Below are 27,584 nucleotides of genomic sequence, written 5' to 3' on the forward strand. Positions count from 1 at the left end.
TGGGGCCCTTTAGCTTAGAAAAAAGTCAAGTAAAGAGGGACATGATAGAGGTGTATAATATTATGCATTGTGTAGAACAGGAATCCCAAAAACTCTTTGGGTTGGTGAACACATTTGGAATTTGTTGTGGGTGCTCTTTACAGAAGGGCTGCCATGGGGCATGCCCATTCAAAACGTGGCCACCGTGGTCAGCACGACTAGCCACAAAACACTCATTTCCCAGAAGGAAACTGCTAAGATGAAAAGAAAAATAACTTGTCTAAGAACCTAAGTACAAGGCAGAGATGGGGCCTGAGCTTCAAAACACTAAACCACTCCAAAACACTAAGCCAGCACTTTATTTTGCAACATGCCAGCCTCCCAGTTTAAAATTAATAACAAAAATATTACATTGAAATCAGGAGGGGCAGGGAGCCCGTCAGATGCCATGAGAGGTGTCTGTAGCACATTGGTGCCCATGCGCATCATGTTGTGGACCCCAGGTGTAGAGAAAGTGAATAGGGAGAAATCTTTCTCCCTAGAACCCAATGGGGTCATCCAATGAAGCTGACTGATGAGAGATTCTAGATAAATAAAAGGACAGCTCATTATTAAAATTAAGGAATTCACTTCCACAAGATATGATGGCCAACACAATGGAAGGCTTTAAAAGAGGATTAGACAAATTCATGAAGGATTTCAATGGACACTAGTCATGATGGCTATATATTACCTCCAGTATCAAAGCTCCATCCGACAAACGTTTTATTGCACGCTCATTACTGGGCACTCAAGGAGTTTGCTCAGGTTCCTCCCATGACGTTGTCTGCCTCCCGCGCGCCTTCCGCCCCTTCTGGCTTTCCTTGCGCCACAAAAAAACCCCTCATTAAGTCCGATGTTTTTTAAAACTCAGAATTTCTGCTCTCCCCTGCTGTGTGCAGGAGATGCATCGCCATTAGAACAGCAGACTCAATGGGCCTCATGCTCAAGTAACTGAGGTACGAAAACAGGAGCGGAGAAGCAATGGTTCTCCCCCGGTGTGATGGAGCTTTCAGAAACAGCATGCCTTTAAATACTATTTTCTAGGGAATATGAGCAAGAGGGTGCTATTGCACTCATGTCCTGCTTGTGGGCTTCCCATAGGCATCTGAACTGGGCACTTTGGGAACAGAGTGCTATACTAGATAAGGTCTTTGGTCTAATCCAGCATTACTGTTCTCACTAAATTTAGGGCATCTGGCATTATCCTCCTCAACAATACCTTCTCATCTATCCATATTTTCCACATAGCAAGATTGGTGTGGGAAGCGGGATTACATAGGCTACCCAAATGTGGCCAGAGTGTTAACAATAACTAAATAACACCAAAGAGCCCACAATGGTTTACAGTCCAGTGTCTTTATTGACAATTGGTCACTGAACAATTGATATAGCACGAACATGTTGAGCCCATAACTTTTCTTGAAGAGAGGTCATGAACAGAGGGAGACTGGAACTTGGATTCTCTGCAGCCAGGGCATTAGCAAGACTTCAAAATAGCATCTGAATGTCTGGGTGGGGAAAAGAGAGAGAGAGAAACTAAATCAGACCAAAGATGGAACCCAGAAAGCTGCCCTCTGCCATCAGCAATTCTTTTCTCTATTTTTGAACAGGCTTAAAAAAAGAACATATAACTGTTCTAGCTTCCTCTTCTGTAACCTGAAGGCAAGGAGATGTGGTCACAATTCCTGCTACATGTGCAATCCCCCACATGAGCCTTATGGCCAATGTGATAACTGTGGTTCGTTGCAATGTCCTGGCTTTCTTTCCACAGTCTTTCTACGATATTTTCTCTATCCAATTCCACCAGACATTATCAAACATAGAAAGGTCACCTATATGGAAAGGATTGGCGTCTTAAAAGAAGATTCACCCATTTCCTATGTTGTATTTGCAAGCACAGGAGCCACTGGAACATAGTTTCTGACCATGCCACTTGGATAACATGATGTCCTAGCCACAAGGGAGCAACCAGGGCAAGCTCCTGGTCTGAGGCAGCACTCAGCAAAATGTTCTCTATAGGCCCCTTCCTACATCAGAAGGCCCTCAGGACCATGGACTTGCAACACAGCAGCAACTCCAAGTTGCCAATTTAAATTTTCCATAATGTCATGGAACATCTAATCTAGTGTTATCCAGGGCTTCTCCTACTATCTTAGGTTGCTGCTTCATTAATTTGAGAACGGAGCTTCAAAGCTATGCAACACATTCCTCGGAATTACGGTGAGTTAGGAGAATTAAAAATCAAACTAAAATTGTACTCAATGACATCGATAAAGCCATGCACACAAAAGTCATCTATAAGGGTAGTGCAACAGATCCTATTGCATGCAAAGTTATGAGAAAACCAGGGCGAAATCCAAACACATTTTACTTTTCTCAAGGTCTCATTCCTCTGGAAATCACATCTGTCCAAGTCGGGATGCATCCTTTTGCTGCACACTGTCCGGCGGATATCAACATCAAGTCTGTATTTCAGTCCTTTAACTACCTGGAAAAAGCAGTTGCCATATCACTAAACAGTGCACAGAAAGGACAATGTGGAAAGAACAGAGGAAGCTTATTATATACTTGAGGCCAGGGACAGATTTTTTTTTTCCAAAGGGCAGTATGATAGATCTATTAGTGCCTGTAATGTGGATACTCAAACCCACTGTTATCTCTGTTCAAAGGTTGTGTAAGAAGTGGGTGGGTGGGAAATCCTGTAAAACCTGTTTGACAGTGATATGTTTGACCATAGACTACACTGGGATAAAAGAAATTAGGGTGTTCGCCATGGACAATGATGGTTTAGCCTAGTGATGCAGCTAGGAGGCCCCCAAAAGACCACCAGGCAGGTGATGGAGGCAGCAGCAAACAGGCTTGGAATGGGTCAGCAGCATCATCCATCTTCTTTAAGAGAGAGAGAGAGAGAGAGAGAGAGAGAGAGAGAGAGAGAGAGAGAGAGAGAGAGTCAGGGCAGTAAGGCAGACACATACATGGTTACACTCATTTTATTCTTATTTTAAAAAAATATATTATTCTTTACTACAACAAAATAGTGCTTATTCCCAAGTAAACATGTTTAGCATCAGGGCAGCAAAAGCAATCTCCATTTTATGCCTGTAGTTGTGATGGTGCTATGATTAAAGTAAGTTTGAACTGTGAAACTGCACATGGCCAGAGTATTTATTTTTCTTTACCATGACGTAAATGCGCAGATTCACATTTCAAGGCACATGATGCAGCCGCCCATTCGTCGCAGCACCGGGTTTTTAACATAATAATGTGCATATTTGTAGTTGTGATTTACCGTGACTTTTGTATCAACAAAAGTTTGCACAGCATTAGAGTTATGTGTTCTTGGGGGAGTTAAATCGCATTTTGACATGTGGGCGTAACTTTGTGGGCAGGACAAAGTGATTGGTCGATTTCCCGCCTTCCCACCTATCATGTCCTCTGGCTGCCTCATTCCTTCCCGCCATTTTCATGTTGAATTATATGAATCTGCGGAGGTCCGCAGATGGAGCTTTTAAAATGAAAACAAAGAGGGGGGAATGGGCAGCGAGAGGGAGGAGACGTGTTCAGTCCCCCTCTAGCATCCTCCTCTGCTGCCTTGTTCCTTTCCACCCTCAGTTTTCATCTTGTATGAATCTGCGGAGCTCCGAAGATAAAATTTATAGCTTCGCTCGTTTATACTCCATAGCATCATATGTGCGCATGTGCACATGAATAACTGCACTACAAAAATAAATCAGGAGATAAATCACTGTTGCTGCTGCAGTGTGATGCTCTTTGCGTAGATTTGAATCAATGAAAAATGGAGGTTTATATTCAATGAGGAGCAATCCCGTTGTCGTATAGACGGGGGCTGGCAAACAGGGATTTGTTTTCGTTAACAAGTCAGGACTGTAGAAGCAGTTGTGAAGAAGCATGGAATGGCAGTGTGAGGAGGCCAAGAGAAATGGGAATTGTGAACTGAAATATTATACATGACTATCTAAACACGCACATAATAAGACTGCAATAAGGCCGGTAAGTCCAGGGTCTAAATTACCTAACCACATCACTATCATACCACCTTTAATTTTCTGGAAAACTATCGTCTGTCTGCAGCCAGATATTACAAAGCTTTGGAACAAACTTCCAGTTTCACATTTGGCTGAAGCGATTCCTGTAGAAATGTGTGGCTTCCACACGGGCTGTTTAGCCATAAACAGAGCTGCAGCAACAGCTGAATCAAAATGTAAACAATGTCTTAATTTGCCATTCTGGACATCAGAAGACCTAGAATAATACAACCGGAGATTTCGTTCTGGTATATGTACTGATCTAGTTCCCCACTTGCGAGTTCTTAATGTATGTTAACATGATTTTTATCTTTATATTCCAATTGTGATCATTATTTTAATTTTACTTTATATTATCCATTTTTAACCTATTTAACGTATTTATTTTAGCTTATCTTTTTACTTGTTTTTATTATGTCGAATTGTGATGGCTTATCACTTTTCGCAATAAAGATTTCATTCATTAATTTCAATACAACTGGAGGTTGCAATATGAGCTGTCGTCGTGGGAATGTACCATCTTGCATTGGCACAAAAAAAGAGCAGTTGATGCTTTGCTTATTTTGTCAGTAAAGATTATTTACTGCACACTTTGTTGCTATAACATCTAGACAGTTCTTACCTGTAACGTAGCTTTGTTTATGTGAGATTCTTTGAATAGAAATATGTCATTTGAACTGTTGTTGTATCTGTAAACACCAAATCTGGCAGCTTTCCGAACCCCTGGGTCATTGGTCTTGACAGAGATAGGAAATCCAGGTTTAATAACTGAACCAGACAACTGTCTATTTGTACCTGTACAAGGATAACAATTTACAAATGGAATTGTTAAAAACTTTGGCTTGTGAAGAAATGTGCTACATCACACGTTTATTTCCTTGAGTAGAAGTCACTTCTTTATAGTGTTCCCACGTGACTCTTGTTATTTCTATAGAGAGAGGTTTAGGAGCAGTGTGATCTGGGATTGGGATGCCATAAGTCCCACCCACCCATTCAAGTCTACCACACTTTCTCTCAGCTCCACCCACCCAAAGGTCTTTCTCTTTGCTCCACCCAAGCTCCATAGAAGCCTCTATTAGCCACAATATCCAGAAAGGAAGTTCAAAGGCAGTATACCTCCACAAATATAAGGTGCCAGAAATAAATTACAGGAATATGCCCTCCTTGTAAGCTTCCTAGAGGCATGTGGCTGGTCAGGGTTTGGAACAGAGGATCAAACTAGAAATCACATTAAATGCATCTTTGACTTGAACGTGCAGGTTTTGTTTTTCTGCACTAATCAGGGATTTCTTCCCAAAGTAAATAACTGCTTCAGAGGAGGGATTTTCCTCAGGAGAACTGGCAGAATAGGAAAGGATTAAATTTCCCCTGTAGTATTTGCTGCAGTCACAGTAATTATTAATCCCCCAGCTGGTGCTGTTTGCAATTTTTAAAACCTGCATGTTAAATATAGAACGTTTCTACATTAAGGGAAATCGCATTGTTAACCCAGGGCTTTTGTACTTCCTGGCTCTTTGGCGTGATTGAATTGAATACTTCCCCTCCATTTAGATCCATTGAGTTCTATAGAGACAATGCCATCTAGTGGTGGATAATCCTGCTGTTTCCTGGCTATGACCACTTTAAAAGTGGTGTTTTTTTTAACCCCGGGTTTCCGGAGGATTCAGCAAGAGACATCCTGGGTGTTGACATCATGAAATTGATCTGAAATCTTCTGTGAGTGGCTAATCACAAGCGTGCAATAAATTGCTCATTTAGAGGAGCCTGTAGGGTTGGGTAGCCAGATTTATGCTGAATCAACTGTGCTGGCGGAAGTGAGCTATTCTGTCCCCTCCTTCCCACAGCAGCCCCTTCATCCCCCTGAAAACACTATTGAGTCAGGAGACCTTGCAGAATGGGGAGAGCTGTAGTGGAGGGGATCCCCAAAAATCGGGTGGGGGGACCTTCCACGAGCAGAACCATTTCTCTTGCAGATAGTACTTTCGTCTTGTGGGAGGTAGATCCTGGATCAAACCTACAGTTTTGTCCTGAATGCTGACTAGACGAAGACAAGTGATGCCAAAATAAGTAGAAATCAGAGGTGAAATCGGACATATTAACTTCAGAGCGCTAATCTGACTGAATATTTTTCAGCTGCAACATAAATTTTACAGAATGCAAACAAGTGCAGCTGGAAGACAACTGGCTTGCCCAAAGCGAAATACTCACAAGGGGGAGGTGGGTCTAAGCTCTAAAAGATCAACCAAACCAAGATTTCCCATCAGTTAACTCCCCCAAATATTTCCCCCCCAAATCCTGTCAAAATTAATTTCTGCCCCTAGATTCTCTCTTCATAAAGTGCACCTCCCCATACTCCCCCAATTAAAAGAAAAGAAATGGCCAACTTCAGTTGTACCTAAGACCACTCTCTTCTTTAGACAGTGGTTTAGGGACCAGAAATATATTTTGTCCTATAGTCTGAACCCTCATGGGTGGTCAAGGTATATCACAAAGTTGGTGCCACTTACCAGTAAGTGCTTAATGTTTATGGAGCTCATGCTTTGACATGCTCAGCATATTACAAACAATTCCAAAGAGCAATGCAGCATCCAGGTAGGGAATGTTCCTTTCACTCCTACTTTTGAAAACCAGCTTGTTTCTCTTATTAATGATGTCGTGGAGCAAATTTCACCACAATATCATTAACATTTAGTCTAGCCCAGTCTTCCCCAAATAGATGTGTTGGGCTGCCCTAGCTAGCTGAGAGCCAGACAAAATTGTTTTATGAGAGTGCTGGCTAGCTTGCCATTGCTTTGAAATAGTCCTGCTACAAATGTCACTTATTGCCTGTCTATAGTGCTAAATTTACCAAACAGATTAGACAGCCGGCTGCTTGGTGAATTTAGAATGAACCAGTAGCTTCTTCCTGTCTTGCACAATTGCACATTCTGTTGTTTAATGTCATTCTGAAAAAGCCCAGCACTGTTGAAATTGCAAATTTGCATATAGCTTGAAATGGCAATGCCTTTAAACAATGTGTCAGATGTAACCTGACTTGTACAACCTGGGCAACCACGCAGCAGCCCATAAAGTCCTGGACTCCTGATTACATACATCGTTAAAAAGCAACGGTCTAGCTAAATTCATGGTACAAAAGGAATGCACTCGTTGACACTTAAACACTATGGCCTGGTTCATACATTCCTATTCATCAGTTGATGGCGAAAAGTAGCTAGGTCAAGGCTAGAGAAGTCATGTGATGCACATGCAAGTCTGAACCAGTCCCAAGGAATACTCCCACATAACTCACACTCTGCATTTCATTTTCGATTTCTCATGCTTTTACTGCCCTACAGGCATAGGCGTGTGCAAGGGCTGTGCAGGGTTTGCCCAGACACACCCTGATATCTCAAGCAATAATATCACTCTGTCGGAAGTCGTATTTCAAAGAGGCCAGGAAGAGGGCCCCCCGAAGGATAATATTGCCTCATAAGTTGTTCCTCCAGCCAGTGTCACCACAAAGCCCTCCCAATGCAGGGGCTTGAGGTGTGTCTCCTCATTCCCTCCCGTCTCCCCTGCAACGGCTGCCCCCGGTCAGGCAAGCTGAACACCGAGTAGGGCATCAGTGTCTATGGTGTTTAATAAATGAATAAAAATAATGTCCCATAGGATTGAGTACTCAATAAATGCTCACCTTTAAAAAAAAATCCCCTGGGTGCACATCCTAATGAAATGTGCTACGCATGCCTATGCCTACAAATACTGAAACGGTTGTGTAACCTCAAGCTAGTACAAATAGCAAGCCGGGACAGACAGAGTTGAAACAGAGCGGAGAGAGTTGGGCCTAATATTTCTTTTTATCTACATGATTGTACGGCAACCAGATAAATGAGAAATTTAAAAATTCTGGATTGTTGTGAATGAACCAGCATGCGATTTCCCAGTTTGATTGCTTTTACTTGGCTCCTCCTGCTAACTGAAGACTAAACAACACTCTGTCCCTGGGTTGTTTATCATGAGGACAAGCCAGAGGGGAGACAAGCCAGAGTTCTAGGTTCGGATATCATGATTAAATAAATAAATAAATAAAAAACTGGGTTGCCGAGCCTCACCTGGGCTGTTATTGTGTGTGAATCAGACCACTCGGTATGCGATGGAAGTGGTTTGAACACTTCTCTGCCCTGAGAACAAAATTCTTTGTCATGCTGTGAGTTCATGTTCAAACCACTTCCCGTAGAACCCCTTAGAATGTATGTACGTATGTCTTCACTCATAATGGCTGTTGGGAGACAATTGTCTTACCAGCTGCTGATACATGTTCTTCTCCTTCTTTGCAAATCTTAAATTCCAAATTCTAAATGGCATAGTGGGCCGTGCTTCAATTGTCAAACATCACCCGTTTGGTGGACATCTCACTCTAAGTATTAACATAAAATCAGCATATGCTGATTTAATTTTTTGTGAGCCGCCCAGAGAGCTTCAGCTATTGGGTGGTATATAAATGAAATACATTTATATACATACATACATACTTTAGTGTCGCTTCCCACAGAAAAAAAAAATACCTGCATATTTATTTTAAATATGCCCTTTTAACATCTAAAACAATACCAATGCCAAATCTTATTTTTAATTCCCCTCAACGCCTTCACTACTCTAAACAGAGACCGCAATGGAAAGAGATATCAATTCATCTAGCAGCAGGCAATTTTCGAGCCTGACACATTTGCTTTTTGTGTTCATTCTCATCCGAATAAAGAGAAAATCGGAAAACGTTTTCTGTTCTGCTCCTGCACTTTTAAGAGCAGCCTGAGAGAGTTATTTAACAGGTGAAGCTTTTCCTTGCATGGAGATATGGTGGGAAGAGGCTCCATCCTTTCAACTTCTATGTCTAGGGGTGCAAATGAAGGCAGAAGAACAGAGGTGGTAAGTAGGCTAACCATATGAAAAGGAGGACAGGGCTCCTGTATCTTTAACAGTTGTATTGAAAAGGGAATTTCTGCAGGTGTCATTTGTATATATGGAGAACCTGGTGAAATTTCCTCTTCATCACAATAGTTAAAGTTGCAGGTGCCCTGCCCTCTTTTAAATCTGGTTACTCTAGTATAGCTCCTGCAGCTTTAACTGTTGTGATGAAGAGGGAATTTCACCAGGTTCTCCATATATACAAATGACACCTGCTGAAATTCCCTTTTCTACGCAACTGTTAAAGATACAGGAGCCCTGTCCTCCTTTCCATAGGGTCACCCTAGGTAAGAACAGGTGTTCTAATGCTGTTTTCAAAGAAAACACTTGCAAAACCCAAGTTTATTTATTTATTTATATTTATTTATTTAGAGTATTTTTATCCCGCACCTCAGCCAAAAGGCTCTCGGAGCGGCTTACAATGTATCAATAAAGAAGACAGTCCCTACCCTCAGGCTTACATTCCAAAAAAAAGACATGACACACAAGGAAAAGTGGATGGGGAGGGAAGAGGGAGAAAATAAAAAGAAATTAAGGAGACTGTTTAGGCTGGTGGGAAGGCCCTGCTCCGTCCTCTCATCTCCCAATAGAGGGGCAAACCAACAGCTCCTTCTTCCCCACAAGGTGAAGATGTTAGCCCTGTGAGGGGGGGGGTCCAACTGAGCAGGCTGTGATGGTGCCTGCCTGCTCCAGTCTCCCTCGCATCTTCTTCCCCACAAGGTGAAGATGGCAGTTAGCCCTGGGGAGGGGGGTCCAATTGAAGCAGGCTCTGATGGTCCCTGCCTGCTCCAGTCTCTCTCGTATCTAACCTAACTTTTACCTGGAAATCTTGCAATAGCCTCTCTTTCATAAAGGAACTACAGTACTTCAATTCTTGAAGTTAAAACACAACATGCCAAACAACATCCTGGACTTCATAAAAACAAAAGTATTGCTGACGCCTGAACTTGCTTAACTCACACATATGCAAATACTGTAGAAGACTACTAAAGTTGGTTCCTGATCTTACCAGTTGAAGTCCTGGCCACATCGCATAGAAGCAGAGAGCAAAAAATTGTCACTTTCCATCCAAAGAACATTGTGGCTACTTTACTGCAAAAGAGCAAAGCACTTGCTTCGTACACCCTACAGAGGAAGTGGGGTCACCACTGCTTGATCAGGAAATCTCATTGGTCAGGAAGAGCATATATCAAAAGAAAATCTAGCATTTATGTCCTGTTCTGTTTATTTATCCTTGCAAAATCTATGTTCTTAAAAAGCTTATATCTGAATGATGGTGGATTAACGTTGAGTACAAAGCATTGAGTACAAGTGAAAGACTTTGCATGCTCCCACCCACCCCTGGCACCCAATTCTAAAACATTGAAAGACTTCTCTGAAGGGTTAAAGCTTCATCACACCAGCGATTTGCCGTACATTCACCACACGTGGCATGCGAATTTTCATTGCGATACTTACATGACGTTGTCCCTGTCCTGAAGTCATTGCGCCTCTTCCCCCGCTTTATCCGTTCTTTTTGGTAGCAGGGAAAGTCTGTTTTCCCCCTCAATGTGAAATAAAAGCGCTCCTCAGGTATTGTTGTTCAGCGGATCATCTGATTATTGGTTGTGGGCATGTGTGGAGGGGTAGCCTCGCTGATGGCGGAGGGCGGTCTTGTTGATGGAAGCAGGGGGCGGGATTGCTGCCTACTCCTCAGCCCTCCTGTTTTTGTCCCTCCCTATTCCTCGAAACAGCCTGCCGTGCAATCTCCCCGTCTTTCTGTCTGGTGTGCCCTGTCAGTATTCCCTTGTGGGTGTCCCTTTCCACGTGGCAGTAGCCAGTGAGAACCACCATTCTGTGAAACAGCCCACCCAGCTGACCTCCCAGACTTCCTGGCACAAGATTCCATTTAATAAAAAGGTCCCCTTTATACCTGAGGCGTTGTGCGTTGTTTACCCACACATGCACACTTGCGCAGTTTCAGCTGGCCGTGATTGCACACTATTATTATATTTATATCAGGAGAAATTACAAATAAAAATAAATTAAACTACTGGTTTCTGGCCACCAGGAGCAAGTTTGCGCAGGTCAAATCCTGGAAGGGGGGCACGTCCATCACAGCGCAAACAATATGTCCTTGCCTGCAAGCAACCAATGAACAGAAGGGGGGAGGACAAGGGAGAATGCGGGGCGGCCGCAATAGCGGCAGAGAAAAGAAATGAGAGGCGATTCTGCTGGAATAGCCTTGATGCAAACCTGCAATAGTGAAATCTACCATAAAGCATATTTGACAGATGGCTATCCAGCTGCCTCTTGAATGACTCTAGTGTGGGAGAGCCCACGACCTCCCTAGGTAATTGGTCGTATTGCTGTAACAGTCAGGATTATTTTTTTTTCTGATGTCCAGCCGGAATCTGGCTTCCTGTAACTTGAGCCCATTATTCCGTGTCCTGCACTCTGGGGGTATCAAGAAGAGATCCTGGCCTTCATTTGTATTCATTTCCTCAATGAAAGGAATAGACTAGAGCAGCGTGGGCAACCTGTGGCCCTCCTGATGCTTTGGCCTACAAATTCTTTCATTCCTAACCAGTATCGCCAATGACAAGGGGTGATGGGAGTTAAGACACAACATCTGGAAGGCCACAGGTAGCCCACTCTTGGAGCAGAACTGGTTCCCATACACGAGAAGCGCGTTAAAAGTGAACCAACATTATAGACAAGCACAAGTCAGCTGGGACAAGCGCAGCCCAACAGGGGGCGCCATTACCCTTTCCAAACAGCTTGCTGTGAGACCCATCCTGTTGAATCACTCTTTCATACTAGGCTTGGGAGCAACACAGACATTGAAGTATGTAATAAAGAGCTGTTCACTTGCGCGTTTCAGGTGCCCCACACATGAAATTCAGCCGAAGCTCTCTGGGCAGCTCACAAACTATAAAACAACAGTATAAAACCATAATATAAAAGACGAAGGTGAAAGAAGAAAGTGAAAAAGCTGGGTTGCAGTTAAACCTCAAAAAAACCAAGATTATGGCAACCAGCTTGATTGATAACTGGCAAATAGAGGGAGAAAACGTGGAGGCAGTGACAGACTTTGTATTTCTGGGCGCAAAGATTACTGCAGACGCTGACTGCAGCCAGGCAATCAGAAGACGTTTACTTCTTGGGAGGAGAGCAATGACAAATCTTGATAAAATAGTTAAGAGCAGAGACACCACACTGACAACAAAGGTCCGCATAGTTAAAGCAATGGTATTCCCCGTAGTAACCTATGGCTGCGAGAGCTGGACCATAAGGAAAGCTGAGCGAAGGAAGATAGAAGCTTTTGAACGGTGGTGTTGGAGGAAAATTCTGAGAGTGCCTTGGACTGCAAGAAGATCAAACCAGTCCATACTCCAGGAAATCAAGCCAGACTGCTCACTTGAGGGAATGGTGTTAAAGGCAAAACTGAAGTACTTTGGCCACATAATGAGAAGACAGGATACCCTGGAGAAGAGGCTGATGCTAGGGAAAGTGGAAGGCAAAAGGAAGAGGGGCCGACCAAGGGCAAGATGGATGGAGGATATTCTGGAGGAGATAGACTTGACCTTGGGGGAGCTAGGGGTGGCAACGGCCGACAGAAAGCTCTGGCGTGGGCTGGTCCATGAAGTCACGAAGAGTCGGAAACGACTGAACGAATAAACAACAAAAAATTAATACCTAGGTGTATTAAGATTTAACACTTTTTCACAGCCACACATCCAAATCAAATCGCATCCTAATGCCTGTTCCAGATCATGCACTGTTTGGCATACCAAACATGCATCCTGTCCTAGGCATTGTCTTCATGGAGGTTTTCCTGCAGCTTGGGTACATTGTCAGGACAGATGACATCGTGGCCAGCGTGCACCTAACTAGCCGCTTCTGCTTCAAAAAGTCACAATATCACAGAGTCGTTTTACTGCATTCCTGGTGCATCTGAATCTACACCACCTATGGTTCTCCCCACCCTTAGAATGTCAAACATTGCTCTGTGATATAGAGTAAACTCAAGTGAAAAAGTTTGCAACCCCAAGGCAAACTCTCTGGAGTTTAGCAGCATGTTAATTCTTTATCTAGGGTTGCCAACTCCCCCCGCCTCAGCAGACCTCTTGTGCCTTTAATAATACTGTTGTTGCTTTTTAAATGTTTTATGCTTTTGTTTAGTTATCTATATTAAATTTTTACAAGCTTTACCTTGAGGAAGCTTTGCCTCAAAAGATGATATAAAGTAATTAAATTAAAACAAATTAACAGCTATCTGGCAGGCAGAAATTAAGTTAGTGGAGCTTTTACCTGCATGAAATAGGTGGGAAATACTTTGCTTTCGAATTACCATAGCTGTTAAACACAGCAGGGTGAACAGAAATGAGGTGGTAATGCCAGGGCCAGTGCTAGACTATTTTGCACCCTAGGCAGGTGAGCTGCTTTCACCCACCCACCCCCACCGCAGCGTACCTGGGCGCGGGGTGCCATCTCGCCCGCCCAGCCGAAGTGAAGCCAGGACACTGGGGCGGGGGGGGGGCGGGGGGCGGCTTTGGAATGGCACACCCGGCCGGAAGCCGCTCTGGGAGAACAACTTCCGGGCGCGCCGTTCCAAAGCCGCCCGCCCACCCACCTACCCCAGCATTCTGGCTTCGCTTCAGTGCCCACCCAGCCGAAGTGAAGCCAGGATGCTGGAGTGGGGGGTGGGCGTGGCTTCGCTTTGGCTGGGTGGGCGCCCAGCCGAAGTGAAGCCAGGAACAGCGCGCCCGGAAGCCGCCCTCTCAGAGCTGCTGTGGGAGAGCGGCTTCCGGGTGCGGCATTCGGTGCCCCCTTACTTTGGCGCTCTAGGCGGCCGCCTGAGTGGCCTCTATGGTAGCACTGGCCCTGGGTAATGCCATCTATATCTGAAATGATAAGAAAACAAGTCATCCCTGAGTTTCGTTTCCACTAGGAGCAGGTGGACCTAATTACTCTTATAGCCAATTAAGATATATTTGCAAAGGTCTGTTTCAGGTATGGAGGCTATTTATGGCTAGTAAACTCTAGAGACTTTGGGTATATTTTTCCAGCCTGGAACAATTAAACACTGCAAAGGAAGCAATAGCCAGCAAGCTCATTGTTTGTCTTTGTATAAAAGGATTTGGAAGCTCTGGAGGGGAATCTTTTTGTGATTTTTTTGCTCGTCTCAAACTCTTAAGTATTCAAAGAAGTTCACATGAATTCCTGTGTTGCATTGGAGTCCATTAAGTTCAACAAAGGAGCTGCAGTAAAGTGGCCAGGTGTACCCTTTAAGTACATCAATATTGCCCTTCACATTGCAGTGCTGTAGTAAAGGTGTGGATGGCGGAGAACTACACCTGGATACAATTTGTCTGTCTGTTCAACATAGGGTGGCCATTTATGTATTGACAAAGAAGAAGAAATGCATTACCAAAAAAAGATGGCAGAAGAAAGCACAGGACTGCATAACATTTGCACATGCCAATGCATATGTACAGATCCAAATGTAGAAATAATCACTATAATTTAAATAGAAGTACAACGCACCTGAACATAGGAGCAGGTTGCACAAATAATTCCTCATGGGTAAATGCAGCAACACATGACTGAAACCATAGGATATTCCATAGTTTATAGCAAATATTTATCTCTGGTCCTGCCCCAGTTCTTTAAGTGTGTGTGTGTGCTGATGTCTTCAGCCCCAAGGGAAGAAGAGACAGGCACCATAGTAATATGGATTATGTTTGCACCATCTAAAGTAAAATGTGCTTCTAAAACCCGCTCTGTGAATATTCAGGGTGATTATGAGGCTTGATCTTTGGGGTCCCTCAATAACTGTTCTGCTGCGTTAAGTCAGCCCTATTAAGAGCTGGCCCAATGCCTTACTTAAAGCCTAGAGCTGGCAGTAAACAAGGGAGGTTTTATGTGGCTTTGTCCTTCCGAAGCCATCTTTATTCTACAAAGAACATGGAACAATTTCTTTGCTATCAGCGCTTTCTTAGTTAAAGAGCATTGTTTCATAGAATATTTTGTAAGTAGGTTGAGGACATTACCACCCAGCCACCCCAGTATCACCAACCCGTCAGAGAAGGGCTCCTACCCAAGGCTTCAAATAGCCTGAGCAGAAACCCTGCAGGCCTTGTAGAGGAAGGAGTAGTTTTAGGATGGGGAAAGTGATTTTTTTTTCTTTCCCACCCCCACTCTGGCCATTTTGTTGTGCAATAAAGTGCTAGAGGGCTTGCAGCCCAGAATATTATTTTATCGCTACGTTGTGTGTGGCAGCAGGGAGGGTGGGGAAAGAAGTCCTCTGGAGAGCAGGAAAGGTTGTCCTATCCCTTCGTGCCTCATGAATATCCCTGTATAATGCGGTATGGGGTGTGTTTAAACTCTGCAGTATATATCCCTCCAATCCTTACCCTTCCTCCAGGATAGACATTCACTAAGCCATAGGCTTGAGCAAGCTAACTTTTTCCCTTCCCACCTCCATTCCACTCTCCTCTCCCCTTTCAACAGATACCCTAATTTTCATATCTCAGCTGTTGCCAACCATAAACCTACTAGTAGATTTGCACATTTCGCTTGAGTTCTGGTTCCTTTATAGTGCAATCCTATATGTTGTTTCCTCTGACTGAAGGTTCTTACCCAGTGAATGTTCAAGATCACCTGCCTGCAATAAGAGTGCTAGGTGTGATCTGATGAAGATATGAAACAGCTATACATTTCTGGAGTAACTGCTATACTGTTGTGTACACCAACTTTACCGTTTGGCATTTATCATTGTATTTCTATATTCACACCATTGTGTCAAATATATTTATTATGTGTCACAATAGTTATTTTGTGTATGATTGATTCCTTTGTTCTGGTTCGTGATGGCCTTATAGGCCCTTTCCAACTCTTACTATTCTATGATTCTTCTCCTTTTTCTTGGTTTTTGGTATAGGATTGTAGCCAATTCTTTAAAAGAGCTTTAAGGTTTTGGGTTCAGAATGCTTGCTAAAACAATTCCTATTTGCCCTTGCTTATTTTAGGTTGTCCAACCGTTCTTTTGGTAAACATGGTATGTGTGTATCTTGTGACACTTTAAAACAGAGCTGCAGCACAATCCTATGTATGTCTATTCAGAAGTAAGCTCCACTGAGATCAATCAAACTTACTCTGAGGTAAATGTGCATAGGATGCAGCCTGAAAACAAAGAGAGGATGAAAAAAAGACAGGAGAAAAAGAATTGTAGAAATAGAATAGCAAGGTAATTGTGGGATATTTAACCATATTTAAAGACAATAAGTACAGTAAAAGTAGTGCTCCTCTACTTCAGTCCCAATCAAATAATTACAACAGTGTAGTACAGCTTATTTGTTAATTTAAAAAATACAGTTTACTTCAGTTTTCATTTATTTTGTTTGTTAGATGAATGAAAAAAAAAGTCCTTTATTACTGTATATTCAATCAATTTTTACCTTAAAAAAAATTCCCTGGCCGAACCACCTAATGAAATGTGATGCACACACCTATGCAACCCTATGGGTGCTAGACATTGTCCACCCACCCCCGAGGTTGGAGAAAGCGCTCCAACCTCAGAAGAGAAGTTGAAGATCTGACCCACTCTTCCCTGCTCTCACCGCCAGTCTGGAAAGAACGCCAGCTAGCCTCCAAGGTCAGAAAACCAAAGCACTGTTGCTAAGCAAGCTAAAAAGCCCATCGAGCAAAATCTGCAGGACAGGAGGACACGGAGCGCAAAGATGTTGGGCCTCACTCAATAGGTTTGCAACCTTAGAATTCTTAACAAAATAATACTTCTAAATAGACAGTGTGGTGTAGTGGCTAAAGTGTCAGACTGGGAGTCGGGAGATCCGGGTTCTAGTCCCCACTCAGCCACGGAAACCCACTGGGTGACTTTGGGCCAGTCACACTCTCAGCCCAACCCACAGGGTTGTTGTTGTGAGGATAAAGTGGAGAGGAGGATTATGTACACCGCCTTGGGTTCCTTGGAGGAAAAAAGGCAGGAAATAAAAGCAATAAAAGTAAATAAATAAATAGAATGATTATTCTTTTCTTAAGAAAAGACTACGTATCTTCAGATTTGAAGCACAGGGCAGAGAACAAGGGAGCCAAACATTAGTATCAGTTCCTTAAACTAAATGGAGTATGTTTAAGGAACTAAATGGAGTAAATGGAGTATGTTGCTGTTGTCAAGCGGATGGTGGAGAAATTAATTTGGTCTTCATTTTAAACCAAAATTCTGTGAGCTTCTACAAATTTTGCAATGGAGTTCTCCATTCAAAAAAGTGAACAAAAATTCATATATTGGGGGAAAGTATGCCCACAAATGTATATCTTAGTGAAAATAACTTTCAAAACAGATTATGCTAGGGAGGCATGCTTGCAAAGATGTGAATATTAGCCAAAACTGCACACAATTTGTGTGTATTAGGAGAAATGTGCACAAAAATGTGTATGCATTTTTGTGCAAACTTTTTTTATAAAAGTTCTTAAATGGATGTGGAAATGTGAAAACCCAAATTTAAGAAAGGAGAACTGTTCACAGATGCTCTTTTCTTGCTTTTTAGTTTTACTTCCAGCCCAGTTGACGATGGTCAGCAACTGTAAGCCAAATCTCTATTTCTTCTCCACAGAGCTTTCCCCCCCCACCACCTAAGGGGTGAAGCTGGAGAAAGTTGCCAAAGCCGTTTCAGAAACAGAGATCGTTCCCCCCAATATAAGAATGCACACTTTTCCATGCTGAAATGGATACTGCAGTCACCATGCAATAAAGTAAAAAAGACATAATACAACGCTGTAAAATACGGGACTATAGAGGCAGAAATCGTGGAAGGGCTACTTCTGGATGAGTGCAGAGCACGCTGCGCTCCTGAGCCAGACGTTGTGGAGATTAGCCCACTTGGATATACTGCTGGAATTATACTTAAGAACATAAGAAGAGCCCTGCTGGATCAGACCAAGGGTCCATCTAGTCCAGCACTCTGTTCACCCAGTGGCCAACCAGCCATCGGCCAAGGATGAATAAGCGGGACATGGTGCAACAGCACCCTCCCGCCCATGTTCCCCTGCAACTGGGGCACACAGGCTTACTGCCTTGAATACTGGAGATAGCACACAAGCATCAGGGCTAGTAGCCATGGATAGCCTTCGCCTCCAGGAATTTATCCAACCCCCTTTTAAAGCCATCCAAATTGGTGGCCATCACTACATCTTGTGGTAGTGAGTTCCATAATTTAACTATGCGCTGTGTGAAGAAGTCCTTCCTTTTATCTGTTCTGGATCTCCCACCAATCAGCTTCATGGGATGACCCCATTGGGTTCCAGTATTTTGAGAGAGGGAGAAAAATGTCTCCCTATCCATATTCTCCATACCATGCATAATTTTGTACACCTCTATCACGTCTCCTCTTGGCCTCCTTTTCTCCAAGCTAAACAATCCCAGTTGATGTAACCTTCCCTCATAGAGGTGGTGCTCCAGCCCCTTAAACATTTTAGTTGCCCTTTTCTGCACCTTTTCCAGCTCTATAATACCCTATTTTCATTGCTGTACAATTCTCGCTTTGCTTGCAAGGCCAGTCCCCAACCAATTTGCATCCAGAATTATTACCCCTCAACTGGTTGCTGTCTCAGAAGGCATAAAAATATGCTTCCGTCATGCTTTGCATATCTCCACTACTGATAAGGGAGGAACCCTTCTTTATTTGTAACCTCCCTATTCTCACTAAGTATGAGAACCCCATATATATTCCATGACACAATGCTGAAGGCTCTTTTCTGCCTGCTCTTCCCGTACTGATTCACTCTGAAATAGGCTGCTCTGTGCCCTGGCTTCTGATGCATCATCCACAATTAGCATATATTCCAATTGTCCTCACTTTGCCAGCCCACTCACAGATTTAATTTTAGAGGCCCAGGAAAGGAGACTAAAATCTGGAGAACTCTACTGTACATGTGTACACACTAACAATGTTTTTTTAAAAAAAGAAGTATCCACCAAAGGCAAAATAGGGACAAGACAGAGACCATGATTTCAGGAACAGATATTATAGAATCATAGAATAGCAGAGTTGAAAGGGTCCTACAAGGCCATCAAGTCCAACCCCCTGCTCAATGCAGGAATCCACCCTAAAGCATCCCTGACAAATGGTTGTCCAGCTGCCTCTTGAATGCCTCTAGTGTGGGAGAGCCCACAACCTCCCTAGGTAACTGATTCCATTGTCGTACTGCTCTAACAGTCAGGAAGTTTTCCCTGATGTCCAGCTGGAATTTGGCTTCCTTTAACTTGAGCCCGTTATTCCATGTCCTGCACTCTGGGAGGATTGAGAAGAGATCCTGGCCCTCCTCTGTGTGACAACCTTTTAAGTATTTGAAGAGTGCTCTCATGTCTCCCCTTAGACAATACTCTACTTAGAAACAATACATGAGTGATGTAAGTTACAATTCTATCACCCTTACCACTGAACTCAATGCGACTTACTTCAGAGTAGACACATATCGGAGCACTGCACTGATAAATTTGTCTTATTAGATTACTATTTGTCATAATAGTATTATTTTAATGGCACAAGTTGTGGAAAGGTGGCTGGGTGTACATTTTGCGCGAGCCTTATGTGGTGTGGTTGGCTAGGTGTGTATTTGTGTGTCTTCTGTATGGGTATGGTGGGCGAAGTGTGTGTTTGTGGACTACAATGCTGGCTGGTGGGACAGAGGACAGGTCACCAGAGATGCAGCAGTCTTCTGAATCCACAGCACCCCATACCACCAGCCCTGGATTAACCTTTAAGCAATATAAGCACGCGTTTAGAACACCAAGGGAATGGAGGCACCACCCAAATTGAAAAATATGCTCTCGAGATCACATAACTTCAGTAGAGATAATATCAGATCTTATTTTATCTTATAATCTTTTGGTGGGTGATTAAAATCATTTTCAATAAATTTTTGCATTTGCATTTTTCCCTTATAATAGTTTTATTAAAAAATGCATAAAACAGTGATGAAAATTTGTGTTTTTTTTCTGTTGCCCTAGTTATAAGTAATTGGCTTATATTGCTTGCTGCTGTTTAGTGTTAAATAAATATAACAAAAAGTTTATATTTAATATATTTGTGTGTTCTGGCATGGGGGATGGCCTTGAAGAAAACAGAGTTTTTAAAGTCTTACTTCACCTTCAGCACTTAGGCCGTTGCTAGATGAGGGTTTAGCCCGGTGCGAGGCCCGGGCTCCCTGCTGCGCGTGCAAATGACGCACAGGGGATCCCGGGGTCAGGCTGGGCTAAACCCTCCCTTGACCCAGAACATCAACACCCAACGGATACCTGGCAGAGACTTTCAAACTCTGTGAACAACCGAGAGCTCTGCCAAAAGCAACCAGGTACTGAACATTCATCAAGTAGAGATTGACAGAGAGCAGACCTCGCTAGAGCTCACTTGAAGATACTTTCATGGAACATCTCTGGATGGAAGGGAAAAGTGGCAGATCCTTCCTTCTTAAAATTTATAAAAAAGCATGATATAATTTTGCTGCAAGAGACATGGGCCATGGATGTTATTGCGTTGGACGGCTTTGCAGCATATCTACTAGATGCAGAACTAAGCAAAAAAGGGGGTCGGCCTAAAGGGGGTCTCTTACTTTTGGTAAATTTAAGTATTGAAGCGAAGTTTATCACTCTTGATCCTCTCCCTGGGCTTGCAAACGCCCTGATTGTAAAAGCTAAGTGGGCAAGTTTATTTATTATAAATGTGTATCTTCCCCCTCAGCGTCAAAAGAAATTGGTAAAGGAAACCTGGAGCAGATTAGAAGAATATATGTCAACTAATATTGCTCTGTATCCTGAAGCCTCCATTTTAATGGCAGGCGATTTAAATGCTAGAACGGGACAAAGTGAGGAGGCTATATATTCGTATTTTCATATACCCCCGCCTATAAGCGAAGAGATTTTAAAATTCCCAGTTAGACACTCCAAAGACAAGGGATGCAACTTCGCGGGGTTATGCCTCATGCAAGTGCTAAATAGGCTAGATTTGTATATTGTTAATGGGAGGGCGCATGGTGACAAAAATGGAGAATTTACTTTTCTATCAGGCTTAGGAGCTTCTACAATTGACTATTTCATTGTTTCCTCTGATCTATTTCGGGCAGTGACCAAGTGTGTAGTGAAAAGATGCATAGAAAGTGATCACCTACCCCTGGTCCTATTTTTAAACTATGGCAACCAAAGAATCCATGCAGAACAAAACCTCATGCAAATCGGGGACTTTGAAATAAGAGCTTCCCGTGTTAGATGGACATCTAGGCTTGAGAAAGAGATGAAGGAATTACTATACTCTGAAATCTCTCTAAATTATCGTAACACACTGTTAACAGCAAACTCTGTGGACTCCATGCATGAAGCCTATAAGGGTTTGATCTTGACCCTTCAAAACCTTTTAACGCAAAAGCCCCCACCAAAACCATCTTTCTCCCAGTGTACTTCTAAGCGTTGGTTTGATAAGGAATGTGTAATTATGAAAAAATCCTTGGTCAAAAAGTACAAAGAATATAGGGAAATGAATTTGACAGCAATTCCCCATGAATGGTTTGAGCTAAAAAGGGGATATAAAAAACTAATAAAGGCAAAAAAGGCCAAAGCACAAAGGGAGGCATGGAGTGACTTAATAACAGCATCCAGGGAAAAGGATACAACCACTTTCTGGAGGCTGGTTGCAAGGGGATATCCAAATGCTCCTATAAACATTGAGTCCCATATCCCCCCCGACATCTGGGAGCACCACTTTTACAATCTAGTGGGAGCTCACCAGTCCTGCCGTCAGATTAAGCAGATACATATTAATAATTTTCCAGAATGGCCACCCGTATCTGTCCTGGAAATAAAGTGCCTTATAAACAGACTCAAAGTGGGTAAAGCCCCGGGCAGTGATAACCTCCCACCGGAAATATTTAAATCTAACATAAACTGGTGGGCACCTGCGCTAGCAGCCCTTTTTACAAATATTGACCAATCAGCACGAATTCCAGATGACTGGGGCTTGGCTACCATTATCCCAATTTACAAAAAAGGGAGAAGAGAAGACCCTGGGAATTATAGACCTATTAGCCTCCTAAGTGTTATAAGCAAGTTGTATGCTAGCCATTTACTGGAAAAGTTGAGTGATTGGCTGGAACAGGAAAATATAATAAAGAGTGAACAGGCTGGGTTTAGGGGTGGGCGCTCCACGGCAGATCAGGGACTTATTCTTCAGCATTTAGTAGGCAAATACTCAACTCCCCCGGGGGGTGCACTTTATACTGCCTTTATTGATTTTAGATCTGCATTCGATCTGATATCTAGGGACAGACTGTGGGAAAAGTTAGAGGGTACTAACATTGACCGTCGACTGCTGATTCTTATTCGCAGTCTATATGAAAACACTAGGCTCCAGGTGAGATGTAACAGTGCTGGTCTTATGTCCCGGTCTATCACTACCACGATGGGTGTGAAACAGGGCTGTGTATTAGCTCCCACTCTGTTTAATTTTTACATTAATTCCCTGGTAGAATGTCTAGCGGAGCAAAGAGCACAACCACCTAGTATATCAAATAGACCCTTATCGATTTTGCTCTATGCGGACGATGCGGTACTGTTGTCATTGACCAAGTCAGGTTTGAGGAGATTGCTGAGGGCCTTGAAGAGTTACTGTGAAAGTGAACTACTGCAGATCAATTATGATAAAACATTCTCATAAGAGCTTTAACTTCACTTCTCTTGTTCTGCAGTTTAGCTATCTGAGAAACAAAGCATGCTTGGAGCGTAATAAAAGCAAATAGCATATAGCAAATAACTTCTCTGTAAGAAAACTTCTTTTTCTCTGTGTACTGAGAAACTTCTTAGATTAGTTATCAAAGAGCTGTAGAAGTTGTGTATGTAATGCACTTGGAGTAGCAAATAGACGAAAAAACATACCTTTCTTCTGGGTTTGGATAGTCAAATAAGGTCTTTTTGTCTACATATGATTGGACAATGGATTCATTTAGGAAAGGTATTTTCCACTTATGAAAACACTTTTAATGAAATACACAGAATTCTATGTCTTAGATATAAGTTCAAACTCTAGCTGGTTTTGGTGACAATACAAATGCTTTCATGTATATCTATAAGCAATTACTCTTTGGATGGTCTTTTGTTCAGGTAACTTGGCAGGGAAACACTCTGATTCATTCGGGCTCACTATCACTTAGGAGTCTCACTGATTGTTAGGGTAAACAGGTGGTATATGAACTGGTGCTTGAGTAGTCACAAGTGTTTGAAGAACGTTTGCAGGTGGTGTTTCTGGTAATGTAACTAAGACATACTCTCACCTGATATGACTATAGAACACTTCTGTCAACTTAAAAAGTTATAGAATACTTATGTGATTCTACTTTAGGTTACAATGCAAGGGCATGTACTCTGAAAATTAACACACATTTCATTTTCACAATTTAAAAAACTACAGAAATTAAAAACACACATGAGAGTAAATGTACACAAAGTTGTTGCAATGGCGTTGTTCTTAGCTGTCTTCTTGCTGAACGGCGCATAGCCCGCGTTGTGAGGATTATTATGCCTCGTTATCTCAGTAATATTTCTGATCTGAGATTATAAGGACAGCGATGCTGATTGACTAGATGTCGTTCCATGGAGGGGGGCTCCTGCTCTGTTTGGCTTCTGCACACTCTCTCCACTGGACACCTGTCCTTGGTGCTTGCAGGGGGCTTTCCAGCTTCCTCCTGGCAGATTGCTACGTCCTTTAACCTCTTGATCAGATCTGGACAACTCTCAGTCTCCAGTACAGATGGGTCATCTGGATCACTCTCATGGCATCCAAGGTTCAGCTTTTCACATGTGCTGCTTGGATTTTTAGGTTTGGGCCAACAGTCTGTGTAGGCTTAGAACACAACAGATTATTTCTTCACTGGTGGAGACAGTCTCACAGCCATAGACTCTCTAAACACTTTCTATATTTGTTGGACAGTCAAATACTTGCCAGTTGTTATGCTTCTACTCATGTGCTAGAACAATCACAGTGGTCAGTCAGGAACAAGGGTCCAAACTCTTGCTTACAGCTTATGGCTTCTGTTGTCTTAGTTTGGCAGCAGGCAGCAGACCTGTGAAAAACTGTTCTTGCCAAAAGTTAATTATGCAATAGTCTTTGATCTGTTCACCATGTGACAGCAAGGCTGTATATGCATTAGCCTGCTCACTTGATTTGAGCTGATGAATTTCTTCTCTAGGTCTGGTGCTGCGAAGAACCTGTGAAGAAACTTTCTTGCACACTCATTAGTTTGGGGTTTCTTATCAAGCAATTTCATGGTTTCAATTGTGAATTACTCTGTCTTCTATTCGGTCTATTTCTAAGAGGCATTAATACTCAGGGAAGAAATAAGACTAGTTCCCTAGATTCAAGGTGGTACTAAAGATGTGGAATTCCATTCTAATTCTTAGCAAGGTAGCTAAGGTAACTGCTTCTCTCTTTAGACATTTTACATTAGACTCTGCAGTCGCAGGCTATTGCAGGCCTTATAGGAAATGCATTTCACTAAAGGTGTATGCAACAATCAGGTAGCATTTAAATCTCTCTATAGCCTTAGTAAATTCAATGAAACCAACTTGCAACTTTAGGTTTTCTTAATGTTTTTAAAAAATCTATACATGTTACACAATTCTTATCTAAGTCTCAGGGTGCAATTGGCTTAGCATCATAAGATATCCATACTTTATTTTTCAACTTCCCCATCTTTTCTTTGACAGAAAAGTTAAGTTCTTACATCAAAACAGGGTGGGCACAGACAAAACAGCCCATTTACACATTTCCTTGACAGATTCCCGTTCTCCTGATCCAGCAACAACGTTCATTACACAGAGAATCAACTAACTTTAAAGATCATAATTGCAAAAAGTGGTGGGGTGGGGGGTCCACACCACCACACAAAATAGTAATAGCAATGATCCATTGCTAATGAGGATACAGAGAAAGCACGCCTGCGAAGCTGAGTGTGCAGAGGATGGGATAATAAGTAATTATAATATTCTCAAAGCCACACAGAAAAGCAGGCTTTGGAACCCAGAAGCAAGTTCTGAGAGCATCCACAACCCCCCCCCTCATTTGCATGCCCACCTCTTGGCTCGCCGCTCTGACCATGTTACTCCGCTTCTGAAATCTCTTCATTGGCTTCCAATTCACTTCAGAATCCAATATAAACTTCTCCTGTTAACCTTCAAAGCTTTTCACGGTCTAGCTCCTTCCTATCTCTCCTCTCTCATCTCACACTATTGACCCGCTCGTGCTCTTCGCTCCTCTGATGCCATGTTTCTCGCCTGCCCAAGGGCCTCTACTTCCCTTGCTCGGCTCCGTCCATTTTCTTCTGCTGCCCCTTACGCCTGGAACGCTCTTCCAGAACATCTGAGATCCACAAGTTCAATCGCAGCTTTTAAAGCTCAACTAAAAACTTTTCTTTTTCCTAAAGCTTTTAAAACTTGATGTTGTGCAGACTTTATACTGTTAGTTTTACCCTACCCTGTGCCTGCTTACCCTACCCTGTGCCTGTTTGCATTCTCTTCCCCTCCTTATTGTTTCATTATGATTTTATTAGAATGTAAGCCTATGCGGCAGAGTCTTGCTATTTACTGTTTTACTCTGTACAGCACCATGTACATTGATGGTGCTATATAAATAAATAATAATAATAATAATAATAATAATAATAATAATAATAATAATAATAATAACCTTTCCATAAACTCTGTCCCCAGCTGGCCCTGAGCTCTTAATCTACCACAACACTCTCACCTAGCCCTCACTCTTCTTCTGTCCTTCCCTGCACAATGGCATTCCAGCTTGAGGAAACTTTTTATTACAGAAATTCTTCTGTGTGCAATGCTCCTTGGCCATAATTTAGTTCACTGGTGGGTAAAATGTGCTTTCTTTTGATTTATGCATTCTGAAGGTACACTACCCCACCCAACCTCACTTTCTTTGCAGCAAATTAGGAACTGGTGGGGAATCCAAACCGGCTGGTCACTCAACTCTCGTGCACCAATTATGCGTTATTTCAAAGAGTCATGTCATCCTGGAAAATGAAGTGTGGCTGTTTAAAAAACTGTGTTTACCTCACCATCTATTTTTGTGAATTCTGGGAACATTTTAAGATGAGTAATTCTCCTTCTCGAATTTCAACTGTAGCAAAAGCCTGCTTTTTTTGAAAGAAAATAGAACTGCATTAAGCATTTGGAACGGAACACACAATCCACATTGCTGTCCTCTGGGGAAAATATGGCGCAGCTGATCTGGGATTCTCCTATGTACTGCCAAGAAGTCCTCAGGCTACTTTATAGCAAAATACCCTAAAATAACAATTGGTTTTAAAATCCTTCAACCAGAGGCCTCCCATGTAAGGGCCTCAGGAGCATTTGGGAGCTGCTATCGGACTAAGAAGTGGGCATCACTCTCAGAGGTGCCATGTGTAAGAATGGGTATCTCCAAATAGAGGCAATATATGTGTTTCCTACAAATTCACAATAGCAGTTTGATCCCAGAAGGTCTTGCTATTTTATTGTTTTACTCTGTACAGCACCATGTACATTGATGGCGCTGTATAAATAATAATAATAATAATAATAATAATAATAATATAATCCCCTAGCCATGGGTCCTATGCATTCTTGAATCACTCACACAGAAGTCGCTGTAAATTTCAACTGGCTCAAAGTGTTATCAGTCAACAAGTCTAGCCTGCTAGTGAACTGCCCAGCAGTATAAAACTGTAATAAATAAATTTTAATGAACAATGACACTAATCTTTACCTAAAAGCCTATTATGGAAAATGCACAAAGCCATACCTACCTGCAAGATCATTGCTTAAAGCAGCCTTCCTCAACCTGGGGCGCTCCAGATGTGTTGGACTGCATCTCCCAGAATGCCCCAGCCAGCTGGCTGGGGCATTCTGGGAGTTGTAGTCCAATACATCTGGAGCGCCCCAGGTTGAGGAAGGCTGGCTTAAAGGAAGCGTATGTACAAAACCAGCACTGAATTCTGCAGCACCTTAAGGATTAACAGGTTTACTCTAGCATAAACGATAATGTGGACTAGATTTCACTTTAGATGCAAGTTCTCTTCAGTTGGCAGGTGTATACATACATAAATATATAGAGAGGAAAAGGGTAAACAGTGGGGAGGAATTTCTATAAAATGCAAAAAGTCCAGTATGTGACAATTCTATGTAAAGCTTAGGATAAGCAAACTGACCATTCACAACAGCATTAATTGGTCCTAGCTTTGCTATGTTAATTAAAACCTGCAGCTGGAGAAGAAACCATTGTCTCAATCCAGACCTAAATGAATAGAATAAACTTTTTAGGTAAGTTATAATTCAGCTGTTTCACACTAGAGTCTTCCTTTGCAATTCCTGTTAGTATCAGTGTCCTGGGAGACTAAAATGTTCTCTCACTGGTTTGTAAATGTTGCTATTTTTTTAATGTTTTATTATCTTGTGCAGAAGGGCATTGTTGGCGGATAGCATACAGCACATTGTGGGATAGGCAGGTGAATGAACTCCGGATATCATGTCCT

The 27,584-nt window shown here is 42.5% G+C and overlaps 1 protein-coding gene across 1 annotated transcript; it reads right to left on the bottom strand.

The window, feature by feature from the left end:
* Nucleotides 1-1,358: 1,358 nt before the first annotated feature.
* On the bottom strand, nucleotides 1,359-10,123 carry CST7 (cystatin F). The gene is made up of 4 exons (XM_063128488.1): nucleotides 10,021-10,123; nucleotides 4,690-4,862; nucleotides 2,393-2,509; nucleotides 1,359-1,529 (listed from the first exon to the last, which is right to left on the bottom strand). The coding sequence occupies exons 1-4, from the start codon at nucleotides 10,088-10,090 to the stop codon at nucleotides 1,452-1,454; spliced, it is 438 nt and encodes a 145-aa protein (XP_062984558.1). The 5' UTR covers nucleotides 10,091-10,123; the 3' UTR covers nucleotides 1,359-1,451.
* Nucleotides 10,124-27,584: the final 17,461 nt, after the last annotated feature.

The sequence above is a fragment of the Elgaria multicarinata genome, chromosome 6, assembly GCF_023053635.1.
Source record: "Elgaria multicarinata webbii isolate HBS135686 ecotype San Diego chromosome 6, rElgMul1.1.pri, whole genome shotgun sequence".
NCBI classification, from domain to species: Eukaryota; Metazoa; Chordata; class Lepidosauria; order Squamata; family Anguidae; genus Elgaria; species Elgaria multicarinata.